Source organism: Hevea brasiliensis, chromosome 4 (assembly GCF_030052815.1).
Source record: "Hevea brasiliensis isolate MT/VB/25A 57/8 chromosome 4, ASM3005281v1, whole genome shotgun sequence".
Lineage (NCBI taxonomy): Eukaryota > Viridiplantae > Streptophyta > Magnoliopsida > Malpighiales > Euphorbiaceae > Hevea > Hevea brasiliensis.
Window position 1 is genome coordinate 22184039 of NC_079496.1, and position 25811 is coordinate 22209849.

The 25811-nt window shown below is 30.7% G+C and overlaps 2 protein-coding genes across 7 annotated transcripts; one reads left to right on the forward strand and one right to left on the reverse strand.

Annotated features, from left to right (window-relative positions):
• Nucleotides 1–430: 430 nt before the first annotated feature.
• On the forward strand, nucleotides 431–7011 carry LOC110640184 (auxin response factor 1). 4 transcript variants are annotated; one of them, XM_021791389.2, is made up of 13 exons: nucleotides 431–526; nucleotides 640–691; nucleotides 1162–1261; nucleotides 1924–2033; nucleotides 2195–2281; nucleotides 2431–2487; nucleotides 2607–2741; nucleotides 2951–3035; nucleotides 4376–4466; nucleotides 4564–4728; nucleotides 5311–5430; nucleotides 5511–5583; nucleotides 5796–7011. In XM_021791389.2, the coding sequence occupies exons 3-13, from the start codon at nucleotides 1231–1233 to the stop codon at nucleotides 6906–6908; spliced, it is 2067 nt and encodes a 688-aa protein (XP_021647081.2). In that variant the 5' UTR covers nucleotides 431–526; nucleotides 640–691; nucleotides 1162–1230; the 3' UTR covers nucleotides 6909–7011. The 4 variants fall into 4 exon arrangements, with proteins under 4 accessions (XP_021647081.2, XP_058001580.1, XP_021647084.2 ...); XM_058145597.1 differs by having other exon boundaries at nucleotides 495–691; XM_021791390.2 differs by lacking the exon at nucleotides 431–526 and having other exon boundaries at nucleotides 540–691; nucleotides 1159–1261.
• Nucleotides 7012–9253: 2242 nt separating this feature from the next.
• LOC110640193 (enoyl-[acyl-carrier-protein] reductase [NADH], chloroplastic) lies at nucleotides 9254–15462 on the reverse strand. 3 transcript variants are annotated; one of them, XM_021791409.2, is made up of 14 exons: nucleotides 15322–15459; nucleotides 14257–14573; nucleotides 13644–13753; nucleotides 13477–13532; nucleotides 13305–13389; nucleotides 13162–13209; nucleotides 11523–11597; nucleotides 11345–11456; nucleotides 11194–11245; nucleotides 11042–11093; nucleotides 10899–10956; nucleotides 9774–9872; nucleotides 9523–9689; nucleotides 9254–9352 (listed from the first exon to the last, which is right to left on the reverse strand). In XM_021791409.2, the coding sequence occupies exons 2-13, from the start codon at nucleotides 14534–14536 to the stop codon at nucleotides 9535–9537; spliced, it is 1182 nt and encodes a 393-aa protein (XP_021647101.2). In that variant the 5' UTR covers nucleotides 14537–14573; nucleotides 15322–15459; the 3' UTR covers nucleotides 9254–9352; nucleotides 9523–9534. The 3 variants fall into 3 exon arrangements, with proteins under 3 accessions (XP_021647101.2, XP_021647102.2, XP_021647100.2); XM_021791410.2 differs by having other exon boundaries at nucleotides 9254–9364; XM_021791408.2 differs by having other exon boundaries at nucleotides 9254–9689; nucleotides 15322–15462.
• Nucleotides 15463–25811: the final 10349 nt, after the last annotated feature.

The following is a 25811-nucleotide window of genomic DNA, read 5'->3' on the forward strand; positions in this document are numbered from 1 at the left end:
TATGATGATTTTGTTTTAATAGAAACAGAAGCAAAGTGAATTGATATTTGGCCCCAACTTTTTTAGAGGAAAATTTGATGGGTGAAGTTAGAATTGTTTGGGCATTTACCGAATCAGGTAATTAATTGAAGGGATGTGGCCTTGTCATTTTTTGGGCAACAGAATTTTCATTTTTTCCCCTAAACAAATCACACTCCATCTTCCCACTCATGGAGCCTCCCTTTTATTTTTTGCGCGAGTGGCATACAGATAAAAATGAAGTTAATTTAAATACATACAATTTTATATTTATATTTAAATGTCATAATATATCAACATAAAATATTATATATATATATATATATATATTCAATTAAAAGAAAATTAATTCAATTCATTGTATAATCCCCAGACACTAGTTGAAACTTTTCCCAAAAAGAATGTAGCAAAAAATAACAAAAAAAAAGAAAACTTTCTTAAAAGGCAGGTCCATTTTCTGATAGGGGGGACATGCTGGTCTTCGTGTGTCAACTCCAGCATGAGAATGGTAAGTGAATAAAGCAAGAAAATCCCTACCTTCTTTTCTGTTTTTTTTGGAAAGAGAATTCATTACTATCACCTGAAGTGATCTGGGCCTGATTTGAATCGATAATCTATCAGTTCTACTTCTGTTGTTCGCTTGGATCTTACCATGCAAAGTTTCAACAACAAGGTATTTATCTGTTTCTATAAATGTTTTGATAACAGAGAAAATGAAACCTTTTTATGGCATTTAAGCTTCAATTAGTGCTACTTTTTATTTGCTGGCTTTGAGAGAGAAAAAAAACAAAAAAAAAAGAGCTAAATTATGCTGCAGAAGGGGTAGGGGGGATTTAGATCCCTGAAGGTTTGTAAAGTTGGGATTTTTCTTTTACTTTTTAAAGGAAGAAAAGAGAAAGCACTTGTTCTGCGATCAGGAAAAGAAAATCAGAAATAGAAATTAGCCAATATGGAGCCAGTCTGCATAACCATTATTAGTAGACTAGTAGTAAATGCATGATTATTAATGGGTTTGGAAAGTAAGTATATAATTAATTGGACAGTGTCTTTACTATGAATATACTATGCTCAAATGCAGGATATTGATTGACTATTTGACTATAATTAATTGGAAAGTGTCTTTACTTCTGATTTTGTTAGCAGGACACCCACATGGTGGTTTGAGCTTAATCCACACAGGAGGATATCCATAACATTTTGGCCATCTCGACTATGGATTATTCCACTGTAGCATGCCCACATGGTTGTTTTAACGCAACTCCTATACTTCTGTGAATAGTACAAGTTTGTGGCAGATTTGTCTAAAATGTGGTTAGAATGCTAAATGGGTACTGAATTGGTTGTGACATTGGCATTTGTAATCATTTATAGACTAAGGGATATATTTCTAATTCCTAAAGAGAATATTTTTATTTTTCTGAATTTGTGAGGATTACTTAATGCATTGATGCAAATAAAACACTTTTGTTGCTTTTGGTAACCATTGTACTTCAATGAAGTGAATTCAAGTACAAATTTGTTTTGGTTGGAAGGATAGAATATGAATGAGTTATAGCAGGCTAAATAGTTTGTCCAAAAGTTTCTTCCTTTCATCACATTGTTTAGTTGTAATTATAATATTGCTCTTTTTTTTTTCTTCTAAATTTGTGATGTTTACTTGATGTTTGGTATTCAAATAACTACAAATTTTGTTGCCTTTGGTTGTCAATGCACTTCGATGAAGAGAATTTAAGTAAAAATGTGTTATGATTGAGTTATAGAAGGCTAAATGAGTGTAAAAATATCATTCTTAATCACATTGTTATTTGTATTTTAATATTCCTCCTCAATAACCTATTTTTGTTATGTGGATCTGCCAGTTCCTTCTGATCTTATGAAGTCTAATTATTTAGCTTCTGTTCATAGCAAACTATGGTGATGCTCTAAAAAAGAAACTACTGGATATCTGTGCTGGTGGCACCCTTCCTTGTAGAGGGGAACAATTTTATTATTTTCCAGAAGGTCACATAGAAAAGGTATGTTGAATTTGATAGTACATCAATCAACATGAAAACATTTATGTAGCTTCTGGTAAAATGTCATTCTTTAATCTTAATTGAAGGTTTTAGGAATTTCTATCTATGTTATTTTGTATTGTCTTTTGTCTTACAATATATCATATTAATTGTTTATATAGCTTGGAGGTCCAATGGTTCGGGAGCTAGAGCTTCCATTTGAACTTCCGTCCAAAATTCTTTGTGAAGTGATGAATGTTTATCATATGGTGGGTTATGACATGATTATATTACTCCTTTTTTTTTTTGTCTTTTATGCATATTGATATTGTTCCCTTGTTGCACATGAAATAGATAATTTGTGTTTTTGCAATTTATATGATATTGGCTTATGTAGCATATACACCATGAACTGTAGGCTGAACCTGAAACAGACCAAATTTCTGTAGAAATAACATTGGTTCATGTGAAAAATGTAAGCCATCCTCTTTTTGCAAACAAATTTACAACTTCATTTTCATTTTTCATTTTTCCCCCTTTCTCTTCTTTACCCCTTCACTTGCCTTGTTGATTTTTTTTCTCTCTATGAATCAGCAAAGAAAGTTCACTAGCCCAAATCCTCAACTCTTGGTTCATTCATTTCATAGAACACTTACTGCTTCAGACATAAGCAACCATGGTAGTTTATATATTAACAGGCATGACGCGGAGAACTGTCTACCTCCATTGGTTAGCATCGATATTTTAATTATTGATCTCATTTCTGTTGTGTACAGCACAATTACCTATTTATGTGTTAACCATATTTTTGCTTTCTTTTCTTCTCACAAAATGCCCCAGGAGGTACATTGTCAGGACTTATTTGGAACTGACCTGCAAGGAAATAATTAGCTTACCTATTTATATATTAAATGTATTTTTGATTTCTTTCTACTCAGGAACTGTCCGAGGAGGTACCTTATCAGTACTTGGATGCAACTGATCTGCAAGGAAATAATTGGCGCTTCAAACATGTTTTTAGGGGTAAATATTTTATAAATGATTCTTAATTATATTTATCCAAACTGGCAATCAGTTAACTGCACTAGTGGAAGTGTATTTTTGTTTGCTTTTATTCTACTACATATGATTTTGCAATTGTGCTGCTTGGCTCTGTAATCCGTAACACCTGCTAATTTAAGCTATTGATATTGGATTGATACTTATCTTCTTGTCCATTAATTTCTTTTGTGTCATCTCTTTTACCTTCTATTAATGCGCTTAGCACTTTTAGGAGGGAAGTATTGGATGTTCACACCAAATCAAAATACAAATGAACTTGGTGGTTTGTGACATACTGACTTTTGCTATCTGTGTTGGTTTTCTGTTCTAGTGCTTGGCTGTACTGTTCTGTTTAGCATTGTTGACTTCCACTTGAATATGTGCACATTACTTTCTTTAGACTGTGGTGGTTGGGTAGGTAATGCATAACTAACACAATCAAAGAGGTAATATGTTTGAGGGATCATAGGAGACCTCTTCTTTCTCTAATATTGTTCATGTTATCCAAAAAAAAAAAAAAAAGTTCTTTCATTATGTTGTTTTCCAAACATGACTCACATTTTGGTATCCAATATTCAAGTTCTTCAGAAAAATGTTTTTAAGTGTTTTTGGAAGGCTTCTGCTATTTTTTTCTATACTGCAGCATGCATTTTTGTTGAGAAGAAGTTTTTGGGTGAAATTAACCAATATGTTGTGATCCATTTGCTATGAAATTAATTATTAATTTTCTTCTCTTTGTTCTTAAGGGGTTTTGATGTCATTTTGTTGCTTTTATTAACATTCGGCCGATTGCAAAGCATACAAAATAATAGTACTTGAAGGAATTCGGGTCCGGGTCACCCATATGGGTCAACCCAAATTCATATCTTCTATTATAATTATTTATTTGTATGATAAATAATTATAATAAAGAACAAAAAAAATTGAAAAAGGGCGAACGGTTGCATGTAATCACATGCAGTTATATGTTTTAACAAACATATAAATTGAAATAAAAAACTTATCTTCATTAGTGAAGAAAAAAACCCCGAAGGAAGAAGCATAGTATTGGGATTCCTTGTGAAGAATTCCTAAGGAAAGACTCTCAATCTAACAAGTTCTGTGGAGCATTTGTCTTCTGCTATTGCAAGTTGCATCTAGACTGTGAATCTATGATTTAATACATGTATACAATATGATTAAATTTAGACTTGTGATACAAGTATTTGGTGTTTTATGCATACATATGGCTTAGGATCCATATGATTTTGTTTTCTTTAGTACTAATGTTCTTTTTTGTATAATTATAATTGTTAGAGTGCGGTTTGAAATATAAATTGCAGGCACACCTAAGCGACACTTGCTAACAGAGGGCTGGAAGGCATTTGCTAGCTCAAAAAAGCTAGCCAAAGGTGATGTGTTAAACTTCTTAAGGTAAGTTTATTATACTTTGCTTTTCTATTTCTTTCTTTGTAGTTTCTTTCTAAATAAATGCCATTGTGAAATTTATTGGTTGATGTACTCTTTCCAGGGGAGAAACAGGACCCCTTCTGGTTGGATTAAAGAAGCTCATTAAGCAAGACACAAATGGCACACCTTCTGTTAAATCTTTGAAAGACAAGTGTGTTGGAACTTTGTCTAGTGCTTTTATGGCTATCAAGTTTGGAACTCCCTTTCATTTCATCTACAAGCCTAGGTTTTGTGTTCTTCACTCAATTGTGCAAAGCAAGCTAAGTTTGGGTTTTGTCGCTTTGGTTGGTTAATTTAGTTTGTGTTCTCATCTATAGTTGCATGCAACATTCAAACAATAGCAAAATTTTGAGTCTAGTGGCTTTTGATAGAATAAGCACATAACAAAAAACCAATAATTGTATACAAAGATTTCTTTGTCATGAAGGTATCTTCCAAATATAAGGTGGTCTCATTTGGGATTGTTAATGTAACTTAGAGACTTTTTTTATCATTTTTTGAAATCCCTCTTGACTTGAGATGTCACTGTTATGTGAATGTGTCATCAACTACCAATGTGGTATGTTTGTTGTTTCAATAGTATTTCAATGAATTGTCATGTGAAGTTCAAGTGGTCTTCCTTATTGAGTAGAGCTTTTCCAGTTTGTAATATACTTTTAATTGATTTTTGGTGTTCTTTAGCATATTCAAAAAATTTATAATTCATTCTTTTTCCTTATTACCGCAACTTGCCTACTTGTCTTTTGCTTTCCTTACATTTTTAATAGAGACTGGTACTTTTGTTAAGAAAGAATTCCTTTTTTTTCAGAGAAAACCAGTCCGAGTTCATGGTAAATGTCAACAAGTACCTTGAAGCTCAAAATCTCAACTTACCCATTGGGACTAGGTTTTCAATGAGGTTGGAGGGTGAGGAAGTTCTTGAACAAAGGTATCATCTTATCCTTAACTATATTTTGTTCTAGAAGCTGAAAACACCTTTTTGTTAATAGTTATGTTTATCAATTGCAGATTCACTGGCCATATTGTTGGTTCTCAAGATAATGTATCGTCATGGGCTGGTTCTGAGTGGAGATCCATAAAGGTTCATGTTTATCTTCAATAGTTATGTTGGTTTGGACTAATCACGGTTTCTACATGCATGCCTATTGTCCAACACCTTTAATTTTTTATGTTATATAACAACTTTATTATTTGTTTGTTGCAACTTATCTTTTGTTTGATTAAAATATTATCCTTACAACTTATTTCAGGATAAAATTTTCTCATATTTTCTGTTGTGGTTATCTCTGCTAGGTTCAATGGGATGAACCTTCAACATTCCTTCCAGAAAGAGTGTCAAGATGGGAATTGGAACTAGCTTCAAACTCTCAAATAAGTGAAAGGAGCGAGCTAGCGCAACCAAATGATACTGTTGACTTTACTTATGATATTCCCTATCAGAGGCGTAGGACAGAAGGACAGTTTAATGAGAGTTGTTCTCGTATTAACATGGTGGAGTCAAGCTATGGAGTTGAGGGAAATTACGACGTTGACAGCAGTGGAGCTAACTTGGGGAAAGTGAGTCAAGGTAATGCTGGCATTTTGCAAGAAAGCTATGGTCTGGCTGAAGGAAGTGGATTTGGCAATATTGAGAGGCCCACTATTGATGAATTTGATTTTGATATAAGTAATTTTTTTGGGGAAGATAATTCACCTAGTCTTCTTGACACAAATTTTCCTTCAACTGAGTTTGGAAATTTGCCCCCTATTCCATGTATAAGTACTTCAATGGAGTTCAGAAATTCATCTCCTACCCATACTTCTTCTCCTGGTGTTTTGCCTGATGAGCGTGCAACTCTTCCTTCAACTGAAATTGGAATTCCTCTAACAGAATTTGAAATTTCTCCACAGCCACCTCAAGTTGCAAGCACATCTGCAGGAGACATTATTGGAACTTATAAAATGCAAGTGGATTTTCATGGTTTTTATGTACGAAACCATCTTATCCCTTACCTGGAATGCATTTATTTGAAAATGGGTGAGTTTTGGAGAGATTCCAAGATACGGAATGCTGATACGGTAACATCACTTTTAAATGGACTCGGAGAGGCATTGTACCTGATGAAGCACAGAAACTTGGAGTCATTAAATATAAAAGAATTAGAGGACCTAATGATTTACATTGTGGATGCTTCAAATGCTGGGTTCAAGTTGGATTGCCTGCAATTGCAACCTATTGCATGCAAAGCAAAGGAAGCGTTGAGGGCACTGGACCAGTGTAATTCTTTGGAGAAGCAGAAGTCTTCTTTAGAATGTCAACTGCGAGAGGTAGATTCTGAATGCCAGAAAGCAGAGGTTGAGCTACAAAATCATCGTCAAGAGCTTGTATCTCTCACTGAAGGACTTGTTTATCAGTTTATACCGTAAATGTTTAGCTAGTATATTTGAATTTGGTTGGTATAATGTGGTTTAACTGATAATAGAGGCAGAAATGAAGAGGAAAATATCATACAAGTTAATCACACTCAAATTATTGCTAGTTTTATATTACATTTTCTCTCTTAAACCCCTGTTAGGATCATGGTAAGCCATGGTTTATTAATGTAGGATATGATTCTCAGTTGTGTTCGGGAAGAATGGCAAGTCATGGCTATGGTATTCCATGGTTTAAAAACCATGAGATTTGTCAAGTTTTTGAAATCACCAAATTTTTCACTCATTTTTTTTCAAAATTGCCCATATTATGGTTTTAATCATACAAATACAAATTATCAAGTTTAATACATTATGCTTTTAATTACTGTTATGAGTAATTATTTATAAATTAATATTTTATTTAAAAATATATACTCTAAATTATTTATATACTTAAAACAGGTAAAAAATATTTTAGTAATATTTTTATTTTATTTTACCATATTATAAAATCAAATAAGAAAAAGTTATTAACCCATAATTTACTACATCATCTTTTCAAACATATTAAGAATAATTATTGTATTATACCATACAGTATCATACAATACCATATATTATTAGACCATTTTCCACTCAATCCAAAGGGAAGGCAAGTCGAACATCTTTGGATTCTGAAGATTAAGTTGTAGGATTTAAAGCCAGCCATGGTAAAAGAAGAAAGGAAGGATTATAAACCATTTTACATTACACCATATTTAGAAAATTGTAGCTCTCATATGAAGTTGGGGTATTTGGATGTTGGAATTCAATATTTCATATCTTAAAAAAGCAATTTAAGAAATATAATATTATTATGTTTGCTTATAATTTAATTTTTCTTTAGAATGTATAATTATTGTTTTTAATGAAAATAAATAAATTACTGCAGTATTTTTTTTTTTTTCTGAATGGGTGAGAATAATTAAGATATTCAAGTACATACTAATGGCTTTTATATAGGTTTTAGTATAGATTCATATTAGGATTGGAGAGTTGTATTTGATAGGAACTTGGAGTATGCTTGGAAGTCCTACGAATGTTATGACTGTGACTACGATGTCAGGATTCTTATCCTTTTGTAAAAAAAAAAAAGAAAAAAAATAAAAAACTAAAAAGAAATTGAAGTGATAGGTGGTTTTTCCAAGCCAAAGGCCCTCAACTGCCCCTGAAGGAAAGAAGTGGAAGGATTCTAGGACTTTGAACGAGAGAAACTTACAGAGAGAGAAACATGGGGTTGAATGTCGTGGTAGAAATTGTATAATAGAACCATAATTTCATATAGTATGAAATGGCAATTAAATAATATTTTGATATATAATTATTAGTAAATCTCATGAAATTAAAATTTCTTCAATTTTTATAGTTTAATAATTTTTTAAAAAAATTATATTAATATATAATATTATTAAAAATTATTTATAAAAGCAATTTTATTTTTAAAAAAATTTCTAATATTTAAGGTCTAAAAGTTTTAATAGTGTTATTTCAAAAATCCGACGCACATATATAAACTATCTTTATTATTTTCTTGTTATATGTCAATTTATTTAAAAAATAATAAAAATAATTTATTAATCAACCCATTTATTTATTAACACTTGAAGTAAAATTATAATTACTTAAAAATTTTATCATCAACTAAATTTTATAATATGATTATAAAATATAAAAATATATATTAAATTATATTATTAAAATAAAAAATTTACGCAAAAGTCAAATTCAAAATTGTATAGATATGAATCTAATATTATTAAAATAAATTTATTGATTTTTTTTTATTTGCAAATAAAATAACTGGGACGATGACGGAAATAATAGGGGTGGGGATGCAAGTTACAAAAATTTCATCCCATTGCCTTTCCTACTTTTAAGTTGCCCATTTTACAAATCAGCAAATGCAAAGGTCCTAATTGTAATTTCCAAGAGGAGAGAAAGACGCATTACATTCCAACCCAATCCCATAATCAAACCTATTATCATTGGAATAACAATTATCATTTTAACTTAACCTAACTTGGTTCGGTTGTTAAAGACATATCAATCACCATTGGAGAAACATGTACCATTGTAATTTAACCTAACCTGGTCCAGTGGCTAAAGGAATATCAATTACCTGGCAGACTCAAGTTGGAGTCTCACTCTCCCAATCTCTCTACCCGTTGTTGCATAAGGAAAATTCTTGTACGCACCCGGATGCATATACACTCAATTAATAGAAAGTTAATAAACTATATTTTTAAGTAAGCCCTACCATGATTTTATACAAATACAATATTGCATATATAGATTGGTTGGGTGTATACACCCATGTATAGGTAAAACTCACTCGTATAAATAATCTCAATGTTAACATCAACAGTCTAAAAAAAAAAGTTGCAATATAAACATTGCCACAAAGGAATGTGAAACACCTGCAAGAAATTCTGATTCAGATTAATCAGGTTCCTTTTAAGAGAAGATCTCAAAAAGAATTGCCGCTGGCCAAGCTCTTTTAGGGCAATGCCAATGAAGGGATAAAGGAACAAGGGAGGGAAAATCGCAGCACTAACTAAAGCTCAAGTTTCACTCGCTAAGAACCCACCTGCAGTATCCTCTAGTGCTTGTCTTTGGGGATGTCAAGGTCTTTCAGTATTGGACTGTCAAGGCCGATGCCCATTGCATTGAGGCCATTGTCAACATATATAAGAGCGCCAGTGATGGCAGAAGCCAGAGGCGATGCTAAGAAGGCAGCAGTGTTCCCCACCTCATCTGTTCCACAAATTTCAGCTAACTGTTACCAATAGAATAAAAAAAAAAAATTATAAAACCAATGAGTGAAGAAGTATGCATAACCTGCAGATAGTTCCTTTTGCAGGGGAGCATTGGCTAATGAGTACTCAATCATTGTATCAATAAATCCAATTGCTTTTGCAGCTCGGCTTCTTAGTGGACCTGCAAGTCAATAAGAAGACACTTTGAACTATTGCACATGGTAATGAATCCATAGACATAAAAAAAGTCAAGATCTCAAGTAGAATTAACTTGAAAGACAATGCGCTTAACAAGAAATGGGTAAAAAAGACAATCTTACTTTTTTTTGTTTGTTGGGGTGCGGGGGAAGGGGAAGAGAGAGAGAAGGTAGGTTTCAATTCTGATTATTGTACATGTGGGCCCAATGCATGAAAATTACACATAATTTGAAACCATAATCCTGTGGAAACTGTTGGGAATCCCACATTGGAAATCTATGAAATAAAAGGGCAAAATATAAATGGTTAGGTTGCAATACTGAAGTGGCTAGTCATCTTGATATGTAAAGCAACTCAATCATTTATATTAGCATAGTATTAAAATGTAATTTGTCTAGCACTCTGTTCAAAATTTAACAGAAACTTTTTCTGCTTTAACTATATATTAGTAGCACAGTAGGGCACCCATTTACAGCAGAATAAGCTGGAATTTGATAAGCCTAGCGATGTTCAACGTGGTATCCATATGAAGGGCTCTGAAGCTCTTGAAAAATGTATTAGCATTTTTTTTTTTTTTTTACCTTTTATTATTATTGACAAAGGAGAGGGAGAGAGGACTCAAAAACTTAAGATCTTGCACAAATTGAGAGGTGCATTAACCACAAGGTTATGTGTGTAGATGAATGAAAATATTAACAATTTTAACTAAAGAAATAGATACTGATATAAAGCAATCTAAAGTTGCGATAGGCAGAGAGTCCTATGGGATTTCACAGGAGAGAAACAAATCCTCATTTGAACTATATACCCTAATCCAATGGAGTCATTCAGAAAGATGTACACAATAAAACAGGTTGACATTCGAAGAGGTTGGTACATTGTCACATCAAGACCATTGGTGCAATATCCTCCTATGGTTCAAGGATGAAAAACAAATGCAGAGGCCTATCAAATTATTCCATTGGATGCAATTGAAAAGATAATAATAGAAAATTGAAGAGCAAGATACCAGCAGATATTGTGTTGACTCTAATTTTGTGTTTCCTTCCTGCTTCAAAAGCAAGTACCTGAACAGAAATATGCCAAAATCATATATAAAGAAGTGCAATCATGACTTCATGAGACACAGGCAGGAAAGAGGGAAATACTCACTCTTGTGTCACTCTCAAGTGCAGCTTTGGCAGAACTCATACCTCCTCCATATCTGCATATGACAAAATTTAGGAACCATAACCTATGGGAAGTGATAATCCAGGATTCCAGTGACATTAGAAGCCAGAGTAAAAAAGGCATGAAAAACATACCCTGGAATGATCCTCTCAGAAGCAATGTATGTAAGAGAAATTGAAGAACCACCTGTATCAGCAGCATTCTTTAGATGATATAGACATGCCTTGTACAAAAATTGGGGACAAATTCAAACTGCTGTGAGATTGACAAGCAGATAGGGCATGCCTGGATTCATTATTGGTAGGAAATGCTTGAGCAAAGAAACATACGAATAACTTGATGCAGATACAGCTGCAAGATATCCTTTCCTTGATGTGTCCAATAGAGGTTTACTGACCTATTAGAGAGATGATTTATTGTCATCTAGAAATGATAGAGAAATTCATTATCAGAAACTAAATACCTCTGGCCCATTAGCAAGTGAATGCACAAGGATGTCAATACTGCCAAAGTCCTGTTTGACAGACTCAGCAACTTCCTGCAAGACAATTGATCACATAAATGTCAAGAGCTACCCCTAAATCTTTCACCTAGTTTACCACTTGAAACACTTTAAGGCTGGTTCCACAAAATTCCAAGCTTGCCAAATTCGAATATTAAAAGCTTTTCTGAAATATTCCTGATCGTTATCTTGAGGCATGGTGCTTAGTACAAAAAGCACTTGAACTATAATGAAATGTTTTCAGGGCATATAATCAAACAAACAAAAATCAGATTGGTCAATCAATCAGAAACTGAAAACGGATCCAGAATTAGGGTTTGAAGATTTTGATGCTTGGCAAGCCAGAAAGCAAATGATTACAAAGCAAACCCTTTCTTTCAACAAATGATAACAGGATAAAATAAGGATGATTGACTGAATTATTTACCTATTTGCAATTGAGTTACCATTACTATAAAGTGGGCAGACTGACTAGATAGTCAGTGAGCTACACTTATCTACAAAATGAAACAACATTTGCTATTCTGGCAAAAGTAAATGCGGGCAGGGTGACAAGATAGAAATTGAGGTAATAGGTGGTGAAAGAAAAACTTAAAAAAAAAAAAAAAAAAAAAAAAAAGAAGCTGAACTTATCATTACAGTTTCGGCTCACATTTTTTTATTTTAGGGTTTGGTTTAGTTTTACGTTCAAAATATCACCAGTAAGCCAAACGGATGGTAATATATAAAAAAAAATGCAATGAGATATCAAATGCAAAGAGGTTTTGCAGTAGTTTAAGTGGCACATTAATGAGAATTGGTCTAGGTTTGAGACACATTTGCTATGTCAAGTTGCTGAAGCCAGAAGGAGAGCGACACCGACACATATTAAGGGAGAGAGGCAACAGATAGAAATATGTGATGATCTTATTGTATCATATATATCCAAGAATCCATTAGGCCCTTAAGGTGCAAGACTCTGCATCTAACCTCAGCCTCCCGTAGGCTGCATTACAAGGGCCTTATTAGGCCCCTAGGCATGCTTCTGACAACTATGACAAATACTAACTTAAGATTTGCATTCACATCTCCCCCTTCTCTCTCTCCTCTTCAAACTTCTGTTTAATCAATGTCTTCAGATAGTGAACCAAAACCATCATTTCAGTCAGGAAACATTGATATTATAATTGTGAGCGTCCCTAGTTGGTTATGCATTATCAAGAAGTGAGGGAAGCAGTGTGGCTTAGATCATACAGTCCTTGACTCCTAGAGGCTGACAGATCACACATCGCAAGCCTCTAGGTGAATAGCAAAAAGTTCAAATCAAGGACACTAAACACTTTGACACATCAACCAAGATGACCAATGGAATTTTTAATATTTTAGGTTTGATTATGTCCAAAGCTGCAGATCAAGATGCAGCCACTGAAATGAAGGCTGAAGGAAAAAAAAGAGAAAAAATTTTAATTGTCAGTATAACATCAAGCACAATTCAAAAACATTTTTCTTAAATTCAAAATGGAAAGAGAGAATAAGTGCAGGAGGGGTGGGGTATTGAAAAGGTCTTCAATGTGAAGCATGTCAGTATAAATCAGAAGAAAAGGAAGGTTATGAGCTATACCTGAACAGTCCAATTAGATGATCCTGCATAGCGCTTGTTCATTTTCACCTGTACAAAGTAACATTAAAACATGAAGATAGTTACTAACAATTTAGAACATTTTTACATATAATTCAAAAAACTGAATTATTCTTCTCCATTACATCTTCAGGCACATCCTCAGGGTTGTCAAACACTGCATCAAGGGGATATATTTTGTTGATCTCCATCAAAGAACCATCTGGCAACCTGAAATATCACATTGTTGATCAGTTGATACTATTTATGAAAATTTGCCCATTAAAATTGCAACTTATATATGTTGTAGAATCTTACACTCGTGATTCATCAAACTTCCCTCGTCGCAAGCTGGTTTCAAAAATGTTTAAGGCCTACAAAAGCAGCTTCCTAGTCAATAACAGAATAGTTTTACATAGCCCAAGAAATCTCAGAGACCAGGGACAGAATTATTGTGAAAAAAGAAAGAACCATGATTTACTTACAGGCACCCATGTTCCAACCAGAATTTCAGCACCTGCAGCAGCAAGAGATTTTGCTATTGCCCAACCATACCCATTATCATCAGCCACGCCAGCAATAAAAGCCCGTTTACCTACATAGTAATTTTTAGTTTTACCTAATAATATATTTACACTGGATGCATTAAAAGGATGGGAAGTCAAAGGCCCTCATTATATAGTAACAATTCAGACAAAAAGTCCTAACACTAACTACTCAGAGAATCACTCTAATACATTCTACCATGTGAAAAGAGTTTTGGTAAAATGGTGTCTTGAAATGGATTCATAAATCAAGGACCATCTTCATCAACAGATCACTATGCTATAACCATTGAAAACCCAACAAATATTGAATTAAGGTAAGGGGGCCAGGAAGCAGACTAACAAAAAATTTTAAATAGAGAATATATGCATGATGCATTGCTAAAATGTAAATTCTTCTAACTTCATCTTTTTTTATTAACATAAGACGATGCAGGTGAGGATTGAAGTTAAAATGAAAATGAAAAATTTAAGCAAAGACCTCTTAACATCTTAAAAATAATGAAACAAACAAAAAAAATTCTACAACAAAAAGAAGAAAAGACTAAAGTACCTCTCAAATCAATAGGCAGTCCAGACACTCTCTCACTTTCAATAGATTCAGACATTGCTTTTGTGGAAATCCTATTGAATTTAACTGAACATGACATGAAATTCTGCCGTCGGAAAGGTTGTATGGAGGATATATGAGAAGCACTGGCAAGCTTAGTCCACGATGCTTCCCTAGAGTTAGCACCAATAATAGCCGCACCTGCTTTGACAACTCTGTGACAAGAGGAAAAGTAGGGCCTTGTTGTTGCCAATTGCAGGCCGGAGGCCGCAGTTGCTGCCATTTTCAGTAGATCAAATCTCTTAGAGGAAAATAGTGACCTGCATAATATCTCAAGATCAATGTCTCCGCTATCTGGTGTAAAATCATCTCTATGGTATACTTAGAAAACCATGACTAAACTAAGCATCCAAAAGATTTATGATCCTGAAGTCATACCATGTTGGTTTATGTCAAGAGAAAAGACTCGTCAAATTGAGCTCTGTCATCCATATCAAAATTTAGCAAAGGCAAAGTACATGGTGTGTCATAAGGTAAATTAAAACATGCTTTCTGATTCTTTTTATAATTCTTTTCAGGAAAAAAAGAAGAATTCTTGGTACTCTCCAATCTTTGATTTCTTGTCACCACAAACATAATGAACACCAAATAACTGTAGGAGCCCAAAAATACACCACCGCCCGCGGCATCCCACCCCACCCCACCGCCCCGTGGTTTTCCTCAACGCTATGATTAACAAGTTTAGCTCCAGAATACGTTAACATTATGATTACAAGCTAAAAATAAAAAAGAAAAAAAAACCCACCAAATTTGCTAAAAACCAACAAAAAGAAGGTCTCAGAAATGCTCATCTTTATATCTTAATCATCCAGAATAGAAACCAAGAACGAACTATAAAGACCTGAATTTAAAATCAAGTAAACTGTGGAGACCAATTAGATAAAATCTGACATTCGGGTACAAATCCACATTCCACATGAAGCTCCGAAAATGCCAAAAGCACAGAACAATAAACAAAACATATGCAGAAATGCATCTGGGAAAACACAAAGCAAGAGAAATTGTTACCGCGGAAATACGAAGAAAGCCAACGCTGGAAAATAGAAATGGTAGAGATTTAACAAGGGTTTTAGTGGTTTTTTGGACTTAGCTGAACGGTTTTGGAGGCTCTCTGCGAGAAGCCGCAGCAGCTGGAATACTTTAGAGGACAGAGGGACTGTTTGGATTAACTGTTGAATACAATGATAGATGTTAGCCGATAATTGTTACTGTTGGCTGATAGCTGATAACTTATAGCTGATGATAGCTGTTTTATATTAAATGTTTGATAAAATTATATTTAGCTGTTGCTGTTAATATGTGAAATAACTAATAAGGGTATATATTATATAATTTATTTTATTATTTAAATAAATATAAAATTATAAATTTATTACATTATATTATTTATTTTATTATTAAATTAAATAAATAATTATTAAATTAATATATTATATTATTTAAATAAATATATAATTATTAATCTTTTATATTATATTATTTATTTTATTATTAAAATAAGAAAATAATTATTTTTTAAGATAATTAAATAATTTTAAAAATATAGATAAAATAATAAAATAATTATTATTGTTAATAGAAAATTTTATAATTAATTTTAAGTTTTTGGATATAAATAAATATTTTATATTTTATGTTATTAATAAAAAATATTTTAACAAAGTTGAAATACATTAATTAAAATATTAAAATTATAAATAAAAAAATAAAAATATTAATAATATTAATTTTCAAGTTAAATAAAAAAGGATAATATGGTCAAAATAAAAAATAAAACCAGATCATTTATCACCGATGAGAAACAAATTCGAAAATAGAGTGATACAAACCGGTGATGGGTATCATATCGGTTGTCCATCACCTATCACTCTATTTTTTAAACTTACCAAACACCACACTTAATTGCTGCCTATCACCATCACCGCACCCAACTAGTAAACCAAACACCCCATGACTCACTTTCGGTTACATGTGCTTTTGCCGTTCTCCATTTTGTCCAGTATTTCACATATCTTAATTTCAAATTCCAATTTGTTATTAAAAAAATTTTAAATTTTAATTTTCTTTTAAAAAAATACTTTTAATAAATAATTATTTTAATTATTATTTAAATTTATTATAAAAATATCAATACCATGTATCACTTTACATTCTAAAAATAAAGAGAATTTAAAAGGAGCTTATATTTATAAAAATTACGTTATAGTTAAGAGAAATTTTTTTTTTATTTAAAAATTCATTATTATTATAAGTTATAGGAATTTTTTTAAAATAAAATTAAAATTTATAAATTTTATAATATTAAATAAAAATTAAAAAACAGAAGTAAAACATTATATAAAATTAAGAGAGAACTATAAAAATTATAGATATTTTAAAATAGGATGTTATTATTATTATTATATACTCTTAAGTCTTAATTCTTTAAAAAAAAAAATTCTTAAGCGTTAATTGATGTCTGAGGATGGATTCTGTATTTATATAATTTTAATTTTTTTTAGACTATAATTTTAATTAAATTAAATCAAAATTAAATTTTAATACTACAATTGATTCAATTGAATTTTTTATTTTTTTTTTAATTTAATTTTATAAAAATAATTTTAATTAATTTAATTTTAATCGGCTTCGGTCCAATTCTAAATTGAATTGATCTGTTTCTGATATTATTCTGGTTATGATTTTTTTTTTTTATTAGAACATATGAGCCAACTTCCTTCTAGCGTCCTTTGTCTGCCTCTGTAGCATGTCCAAAAACCTCCCAATTGCTTTATTTCAAAGCTTCCCTACGGTGCTACTTTCAGTTGAAGCCTAAATAAACTAATAAATTAAGTTTGGGTTAAATTTTAATTTTTATAAAAAAATAAAATATTATTTTTTATTTTAATAATAAAATATTTATTTTATATTTTAAATTTTAAAAATAATTTTCATCTGTTTGTCATGTTCTTTAATTTTTAAAATTTATTTTAATTAAAAATAATAAAATTTTTAATATTTACAAGTTATAAAAAAATATTATTAAAAAAATAATATTTTATTAAGCTCAAAATTAAAATTTTTTTAACTAAGGAAATTGGTACGAATGGTAAAGAATTTTGTAAATAAAAAATTTTCTATTTAGAACGCTTTACCCTGTAACGGATCTCTCTAGCATGAGCAGGACTAGCCTCAAAAAAGAAATTAAGATGCAAATTGATACATATTTGGTGAATTGATTTAATAATAAATTGACATTTTAATTTTCAAACATGAATTTTTAATATTTTTAAATTTGAGGAAAATGTCAAGAATATTGTAGAAATTCAAAATTGATTGGTGAAAATTAATGCAAATGTTTAATCTTCATCATGTTATTTGGATTTTTAATTTTCATTTTTAATAAATTAAATGGCACATAAATAATTGAACACAAATAATTGCTTATATTATTATTATTATTATTATTATTATTTAAACTATGTTTTTAATATTAATTATATTTATGTCTACATTAAATTAGCATAATATTAAATTTGGGCCTATTTTCTTCTTGGGAATGGCCAGGCCCATCTCTTGATTTTATAGCACATTAACTTGTCCAACTATAGATCCAGAGGCTTATTGTATTTGCTGTTTGTTGATGATGACAAGAAGGGCCTGCTAAAATGCTCAATATGAAGGGCTTTGGCACAAGGATTAACATAACAGGCTTCAACATCAATAAGCGGCAGGCATTGCTTCAAACACAATATCTCATGCATTCTGAGGTTCATGGTGTGTAATTGTTAACACTGTAGATGCTGTTTTGCAATGCGTTCTTCCACATGATGAAATGTATATCCAGAAGAAAGAAAGAAAAAATTAAAAAAAAAAAAAATACCTTGAGCATAAAAAAAAAATGGTAGAAGAGGCAAATTTTAATTTGATCCACTAATATAATCGGAATTCACTCGATATAAAGCTATTTATACGCCTTGTAAGCACGTGCAACAAATTAATTATAATTCATAATTATTTTTATTTATAATAAAAAATAAAATATAATTGCATATAAAATTTAACATTTTGTAAAATTTATCTTTTAATTCAAATATTTTAATTTTGGAAAATTAAATTAAAGTCTTGAAATTAATTGAAATTTTATTTAATTGATCAAATTATTCAAAATTTATATTAAAACATATTATTTTATTAATAAAAATAAAATTTTCATCATATTATTATTAATAAAAATGATGGTTGGATCACAAGAACAAAGGTTGAGGAGAAAATTGGCTTGATTTTTTTTTTAATATGATAATTACATATTTTTTAACATTTATATATTGTGTTTGTATTAACTCAAATTTTCATACATATTAATATATTTAATATTAAATAATTTGATTGGACGTATCAATAGTGATATTACATAATTTTAATTTTTTTTCTTTTTAAAAAGTTTAAAATTTTTTATTATAATATTAAACATTACACCTAATATTTTATATCCCAAAAAATTAAAAAAAAATACAATAAAATATAACTATTCAAATTTTAAATTTAAATTATGTTATATTATATCGTATTATATTATTTTATGTTATTATCGATGAATTTTTTTAACCTTTATCATCAGTATAAGGTCATATATATATATATATATATATATCTTTCTCAAAATATCATAAATTTAATCCTTCATTTTTTTAAGTAAATCTATATTGTAACAATTTACAGCAAGCAAGCATGATCACTTCCAGACTTTGGCTGGGCTTTATGAGTGGGAGGGTCTATTACGTGCCAGATAAGAAAATGGGTTAGAGAATCAAGTAGGGCTTCTCAGAACAAAGTGTTAAAAGTATTCTAACTCAAAATTATTTTTTTTAATTATATATTTTATAAGTTTTGCTCTTAATTAATAGAATTATTCACATGAGTGCTATGTTAATAACACACTTCTCCTAAATTAATTTTAATATTTAAATAAAATTTTATTTGATCTAAAAATTATACTTAATTGTTAATTAAAGATAAAATACAATTACACACAAAAATTATATTTATTTCATAAAATATAATTTATATATGTTGTTTTATTATAATATTAAATTAATGATATTTATTTATGTCATGTATATATAAATATTTTTTATATTTTAATAAAATTATTAATTTAAAAAAAATAATTTAATTTTTTTATTAAAAAATATTTTTTGTTAATCTATTTTTTGAATATCTCAAATATTAAAAATGTGAAAAATATTTTTAAAAAATATTTTTAAAAAATTAATTGAAGTCCAAGATTAATTTTTTTTTTTAATGTAGGAAAAAACAAAGAACACTACTTAAATTACAATTTTTGTAAAGGAAGGAAAAACTATAGGAAAAAAAAGGGAACATTTATCAAATGTTTACGATAATTTGTAATTATATCCAAATATTTTAATTTTGGATGATAAATTTAAACCTTTGAGAATTATAGCTAAATCCTAAAATTAATTCAGAGAAATTTAAATTTTATCAATTAAAGTTACTACTATGATAACCAAACGCTATAAATTTTAATTTTTTATTGCACAAATTTATAGAAATCCATGTATTTATATTTTAAATGAGCTGATTTTATTTTTTATTTTTTGTTGTTGTGCTCATAATTTTTAAATCAGTCAATCAACTTAATTACTATTATTGTAAGCTTAGGACATTTAGTTATCATAATCATAAATTTAGTGAATAAAATTTAAATTTTCTTTAAATAAATTTTAAATTTTGACTATAATTGCACCAAATCTCAAATATCGATATTAATTTTATTTAAAATTAAAAGGTTTGACTGTAATTACAAATTATTGTTCATATTTGATTTTCACGTTCAATTATATATAAAGGTATTGTCCATTCCATTTGAGACGAGTGAGATAAACATCAAATCTCCAATGGATCAAATCAAATTGCCATCCTAATCATAAGACTGTAATTCTATGTCAATATTTGATATGAAATACTAAACAAATAGTAGTTAAAAGCATATGCAGATATATGATTATAAAAAAAATTATAAGATAATTACAGATTTTTGAGACACACTAATATTTACATGAATGTTCACTTATTGAACTTATAAATATACAAATTATCATTTCATATATGATATTTTATATGGAATTATTATTTTTTTATAAGTGGTAGAATAAGATTTTGAGGAAAGTGAAGTGTCCCCTCATAATATAATATAATTTTATTTTATTTTGTAGACTGTTGTATTTTGTGAATAGAGAAATGTTGGCAAGGTGGCAAACGAATCATATATGGATAGGTGGGTGTCCCAAGGCCTTAAAAGCCATTGTTGGAGGAAACAAAGGATGGTGGGAGGCATTTGCCTAATATTGACACCTTGGTAGCCTCAACATGCACTAAATTTGAACTTTTTCTATTCTCTATTAAGTGTCCCATAAGGTACTATTTGGTAGTCTACCTTTGAGATTTTGCGGGCCACATGCCCATGTCTTGTGTGATCATTGATGTAGTCATAATCTTCTCATGATTTTTTTTAATTTTTTTTTTTTTATGCATATGCATTATCTTCTAGATGGTGGAGAAACCCTTTTATAGTTATGAATAAAATTTGTTTAATAAATAGTTAATATGTTTTTTATAAGTTTGTTTAGATTTTATTTATGTTTATCAATCGAGGACAAGTTCATAACAGAACTTTTTTGACATATGCGAATATGAAATCCTGTTTTTTTTTTTTTTTAGAAAAATTTTCAAATAATAATTTTAATTTTTTTAATATTTGAAATATTAAAAAAATAAGTCAATAAAAAATATATTTTTTAGTCAAAAGAAAAATTAAATTATTAAAATTTATAACGTATAATTATGATACTCTCATCTAATATTTTATTTTTAATATTTACATATTTAATTTAATTATTTTAATAAAATTGTACTTTATCACTTTTATAAAATAATAGCTATAAAATATAAATTAAAGGTCATGTAATTTATTATTTTATTTTTAAAATTATAAATTTAATATAATTGATTAAAGGAAAAAAAATTAAAACGTTAATATAATAATATTATCTCAATTTTAATATTTTGTCTTTTTAATTTTTTTAATACTTTTATAAAATAATAATCATAAATTACAAATCAATGGTCATTTAATATAATTTATTATTTTATTTTTTAAAATTATAAATTTGATATAATTTATTAAAGAAAAAATATTTAAAATATTAATATAATAATATTCATTAACAAGCCAAACCCTTATTAAAAAATACCAATTGGCCATTTCTGAAAAAAACATTTTATCTGTTTTATACTATAGACTATTATTATTATTATTATTATTGAATAAATTATCTTGAAAAAATTTTATGCAATCTTTATTTTTTATTTATTTATAAGATAATCAATAAGATATTTTGAGTTAGATCGCATGCAAAAATTAAGATCGAATGATGAAATTCATATTCATCAACCCCAAATGTGAACATGATTCTTGTATATAATTGAATTTAATATTTTAATTTAGAGATAAATTATGAAAAATATTTTTATAATACTTTTGGTTTCCAAAAATATTTTACTTAGACTAATTTTTTTTTAATATTTAATTTTGATTAAATTTAAACTAAAACTTTACGGTTTGAAGATGGCAAGTGATGGGACATCTGAAATGCCAACAAGGTAAAGAAAGAAAGAGGTAGAAAGTGGAAGACAGCTTATCTCAATCGATAGGATGACTTAAAGTTTTTCGATTTGAAAATCTACAAGTCAAAACTCTATACAATAATACTTATCTGTCGGGAAGTACAATAAAAATTTAATTTTATATAAAAATAAATTTAATAATTATTAAATAAATATTTATTTAAAATTTTATATAAAATTAATTAAAGTTAAAAAAACTTATTTTAGCTCTTAAATTAATGATTAAAAGTCAAATAAATCTTAAATTTCTTTTAAGATCTAAATTAAGTTTCACAACTATTTAAAACGAGGCTTCTAAAAGTTTAGGGCTTGATATTTAACTTGACCGTGCTAGAAAAAAAAAATGTATAATTTTTGCTTCTGCGACTAGAAAATTTTCAAATGATATTTTATTGAACTTGATGTTGACACCATATTTCGGCCGATCACCGAAGTCAATGGACTTTGAAAATCGACCCTCAGCCGACATTCTTCGGTTGCAAGTGACTCGGTCATGAAATAAATCGATCCCACATTTAGTCGATTATTTTCCGATCTCTTATCAAAGGAGATCGAACCAATATCAGGTCTTTATGCCATCCAGTCTTATTTATGAAATCTTCTTTACAAATATAGTTGAAAGTCGTTTAGCTAACACTAAGATCGAGTTCCTCACTTGTATGTCTTAGACATTCCTTAAAACAAAGTTAAGGTTTCAGTCCGACTTAATGGTGATTCTGATCTTAAGAATTCAAATTAAGCCTTTCCAATTTTAAGGTTCTAAAGTTTTAAAGTTCTAAAGTTCTAAAGTTCTACTAAAGTTCTAAAGTAGCTTAATAAAATATTGGTAGAAGTATCTTAACGTGAAAGTTTTTTTGAACAAATAAAAAATAACCAAAGGTTGAATAATAAGATCAGAGGAAAAAGTTCTGAGGTCGAGCTACTAAACGAGTCTAGGAGATAGCATAATAGAGCGGGAATCGAGATAAGATCGGATTCCAGACTAGTATTCAAAAGAGATCGGATATAGCTGGCCAAAGAATCCTGACAAGGTAATCACCTAGGATATCGGTGAAAAGTTTGATCTTATATCGCGAACACTTTAAGAGATCGGGGGAGAGTTCTTACCTGATTCTCATTTAAATAAAATACGGAGATCGGAGGAGAGTTCTTATCCGAGATCCTTCATTTAAATTTTGAACCGAACACTTTAAGAGATCGAGGGAGAGTTCTTACCCGTTTCTCATTTATATAAAATACAGAGATCGGAGGAGAGTTCTTATCCGAGATCCTTCATTTAAATTTTGAACTGAACACTTTAAGAGATCGGGGGAGAGTTCTTACCTGTTTCTCATTTAACTAAAATACGGAGACCGGATGAGAGTTCTTATTCGAGATCCTTCATTAAAATTTTAAACCGAACACTCTAAGAGATCGGGGGAGAGTTTTTACCTGTTTCTCAACCAAAACCTCAATAAAATATGTGGAGATCGGAGGAGTGTTCTTATCCGAAACCTTCCGCCTAAAACTCTTAACAAAACATACCTAGAGATCGGTAGAAACTTCTTATCCGAGCTCTCTTAACAAAATCAAAATTAAAATAATACAACTCCAATATACAAGATAACTTTATTTGACACCTATTCACTAAAAGGCCGTCTCACGAATTCGTGTTCTTGAGCAACCCAAAATAAGTGAAATATCGAACACTTTTTTATTATGCATAAAGGATTAACACCACCCCTATCCCAACCCTCTAATTATCTTTTTAATTTATGAGGAGTATAACATTAAATCTATTCACCCTCACTGAGGGACGAGACGGGGTGCCTAACACCTTCCCCACCCGTATACGGATCCCAAACCTAGAATCTCTTTTTCTCTTTTGAAGTGGCTTCCTTTTAATTTATTTTCACAAAATGGTTTTCTTTAATTTTCCTCAAAATTAGAGTGGCGACTCCTCACTCTTTCCACTTCGGTGAAGAGCTTCGTCTGGGCAACCGCAAAATACCTTGCGACAGCTTGGCGACTCCACTGGGGACGGCTTAGTTTTTTTTTTTTTTTTTTTTATCCTGGTTTAGAGGTCCAAGAATAGATTTAGTTATATGCTCATATGAATTGAATTCGTAATTAGAGGGGGCGTTTAATTTGCAAAATTCGAAAATCTCGATATGTTGATTTGTTATTGTTCTAACCATTTTTGCTTGTCTTATTTCCCACAGCAACTTTTGTCAAAAAAAAAAAGTAAAAATCCCCCATGAAGGGAAGAGGTAAATATGTCCCTTCACACACTGAGTACTTACACAATACCCTCACACACTTCAGCCCTATACCTAAGCTTTCTGACCCTTTAGGGACGTAGGAGGGAGTCATGTAGCAGTACCTGTGAGTTTTACCCTGTTAGTATCCATGAAGGCTTCTGCTCAGATTGAAACTCGTTCCATCTACTGTGATACTCGTGGAATTCTCCCGTTAGTATCATGGTGAAGGAATGGGGCTCTACTATTTACAATAGGGGCAATTTGGGAACCTGTGGCTTTTAGAAAATTAGACCTTGAGCTAAACTATCACAGTAGAGGGGAGCCGTAGCAAACTACCTTATAAGATATAACTATTCAATTAGATAGAACCTACTCGGTACTAGGATTCTCCCTATTTTAGGATAAAAGGGACGTACTTGCTCTCACTGTACTCTGTTTGTGTTTTCTTGTGTTTATTAATTTTGAGGGTAATTTTGAATTATACTGTTAGAACGATCTACTCATCTTCCTACTTTGATAGATGTGTAGGCATCGCTCCACCAGCGGTATAATTCAAAATTATCTGAATTTGTCCTGTTAGTGAGTTTTCTCCCACAGGCATCATAGAATTAGGGTCTATAAAAGAATAATCATCAATTTTAACATAGCATCCTCGAGTCAGTCGATGGAAGAAGTTCTTAGACAAGGACAGAATGCTAGACCATGGTCCAGAATACCTCATAGTTTAGTGTCCCCGCAAAGTGATGTCACCGGGACAGATACGGGCCTACTACCTCCATTAGACCCAAGCAAGGTTGAAATCAGAATGATCGGTTTCGAAGGTCTATCCAGTAGTTGGAAATCACTTCCCGATTACGTCAAGGTAAAGTTCGAGGAAAAATATGGGAAGATTGCGACCTTGAAACGGATCAAAGTCCAAGTTCCGGTGCTAAAGGCCATGCTGTCAGTTTGGAATCCCAAGTATGGGGTGTTCTCCTTCAATGACATCGATACAACCCCTACTATGGAAGAATATCAGGCACTGCTAGAGATTCCTTATGTGGCACAGAATCGAATATACATACACCTCGAACATAGGCAGACTTGGAAACGGTTTGCGCATATGTTAGGGATTCCCCCAGAGGAAGCAAAGGCAAGGGAAACTATCAAAGGGAACACACACGGATGGTATTGGACCTACCTCAAGAAACGGTTGGACCTGTACATCCAGGATGAACAATGGGAACGAGCTTCATTAGCACTAGCTTTGGGGATCTATGGCCTGATCTTATTCCCTGAGCCTTCGGGAATTATAACCTACAGTGTCACGGAGATGTGCTGGGCAGTAGAAAAGCAGAAGGTCAACCCAATACCGGCGATCCTTGCAAAGACTCTATTGACTCTTACTTATTATCGACAACAGGGCAGGGGATATATTAAGTGTTGCTCTCAATTGTTACACCTCTGGATCCTCAGTCATAGGTGTCCTCTGGAGACAAAGGGGTTAACTTGGTACCCCGACCAGCTTTTTATCAAGAAAATGGCCAGATTAGTAATCAGCCCAAAGAACGAGCTTCAGTGGCAAGAGCT

Coding starts and splice junctions, on each gene's coding strand:
- LOC110640184 (XM_021791389.2), top strand. CDS start 1,231: ATGGATTATTCCACTGTAGCATGCCCACATG. Junction 2,282..2,430: donor TGATGAATGTTTATCATATG/GTGGGTTATGAC, acceptor CATGAACTGTAG/GCTGAACCTGAAACAGACCA. Junction 3,036..4,375: donor CTTCAAACATGTTTTTAGGG/GTAAATATTTTA, acceptor TATAAATTGCAG/GCACACCTAAGCGACACTTG.
- LOC110640193 (XM_021791408.2), bottom strand. CDS start 14,536: ATGGCAGCAACTGCGGCCTCCGGCCTGCAATTGGCAACAACAAGGCCC. Junction 11,598..13,161: donor CATCTAATTGGACTGTTCAG/GTATAGCTCATA, acceptor ATTGTCTTGCAG/GAAGTTGCTGAGTCTGTCAA. Junction 11,246..11,344: donor CCTACCAATAATGAATCCAG/GCATGCCCTATC, acceptor CTGCTGATACAG/GTGGTTCTTCAATTTCTCTT.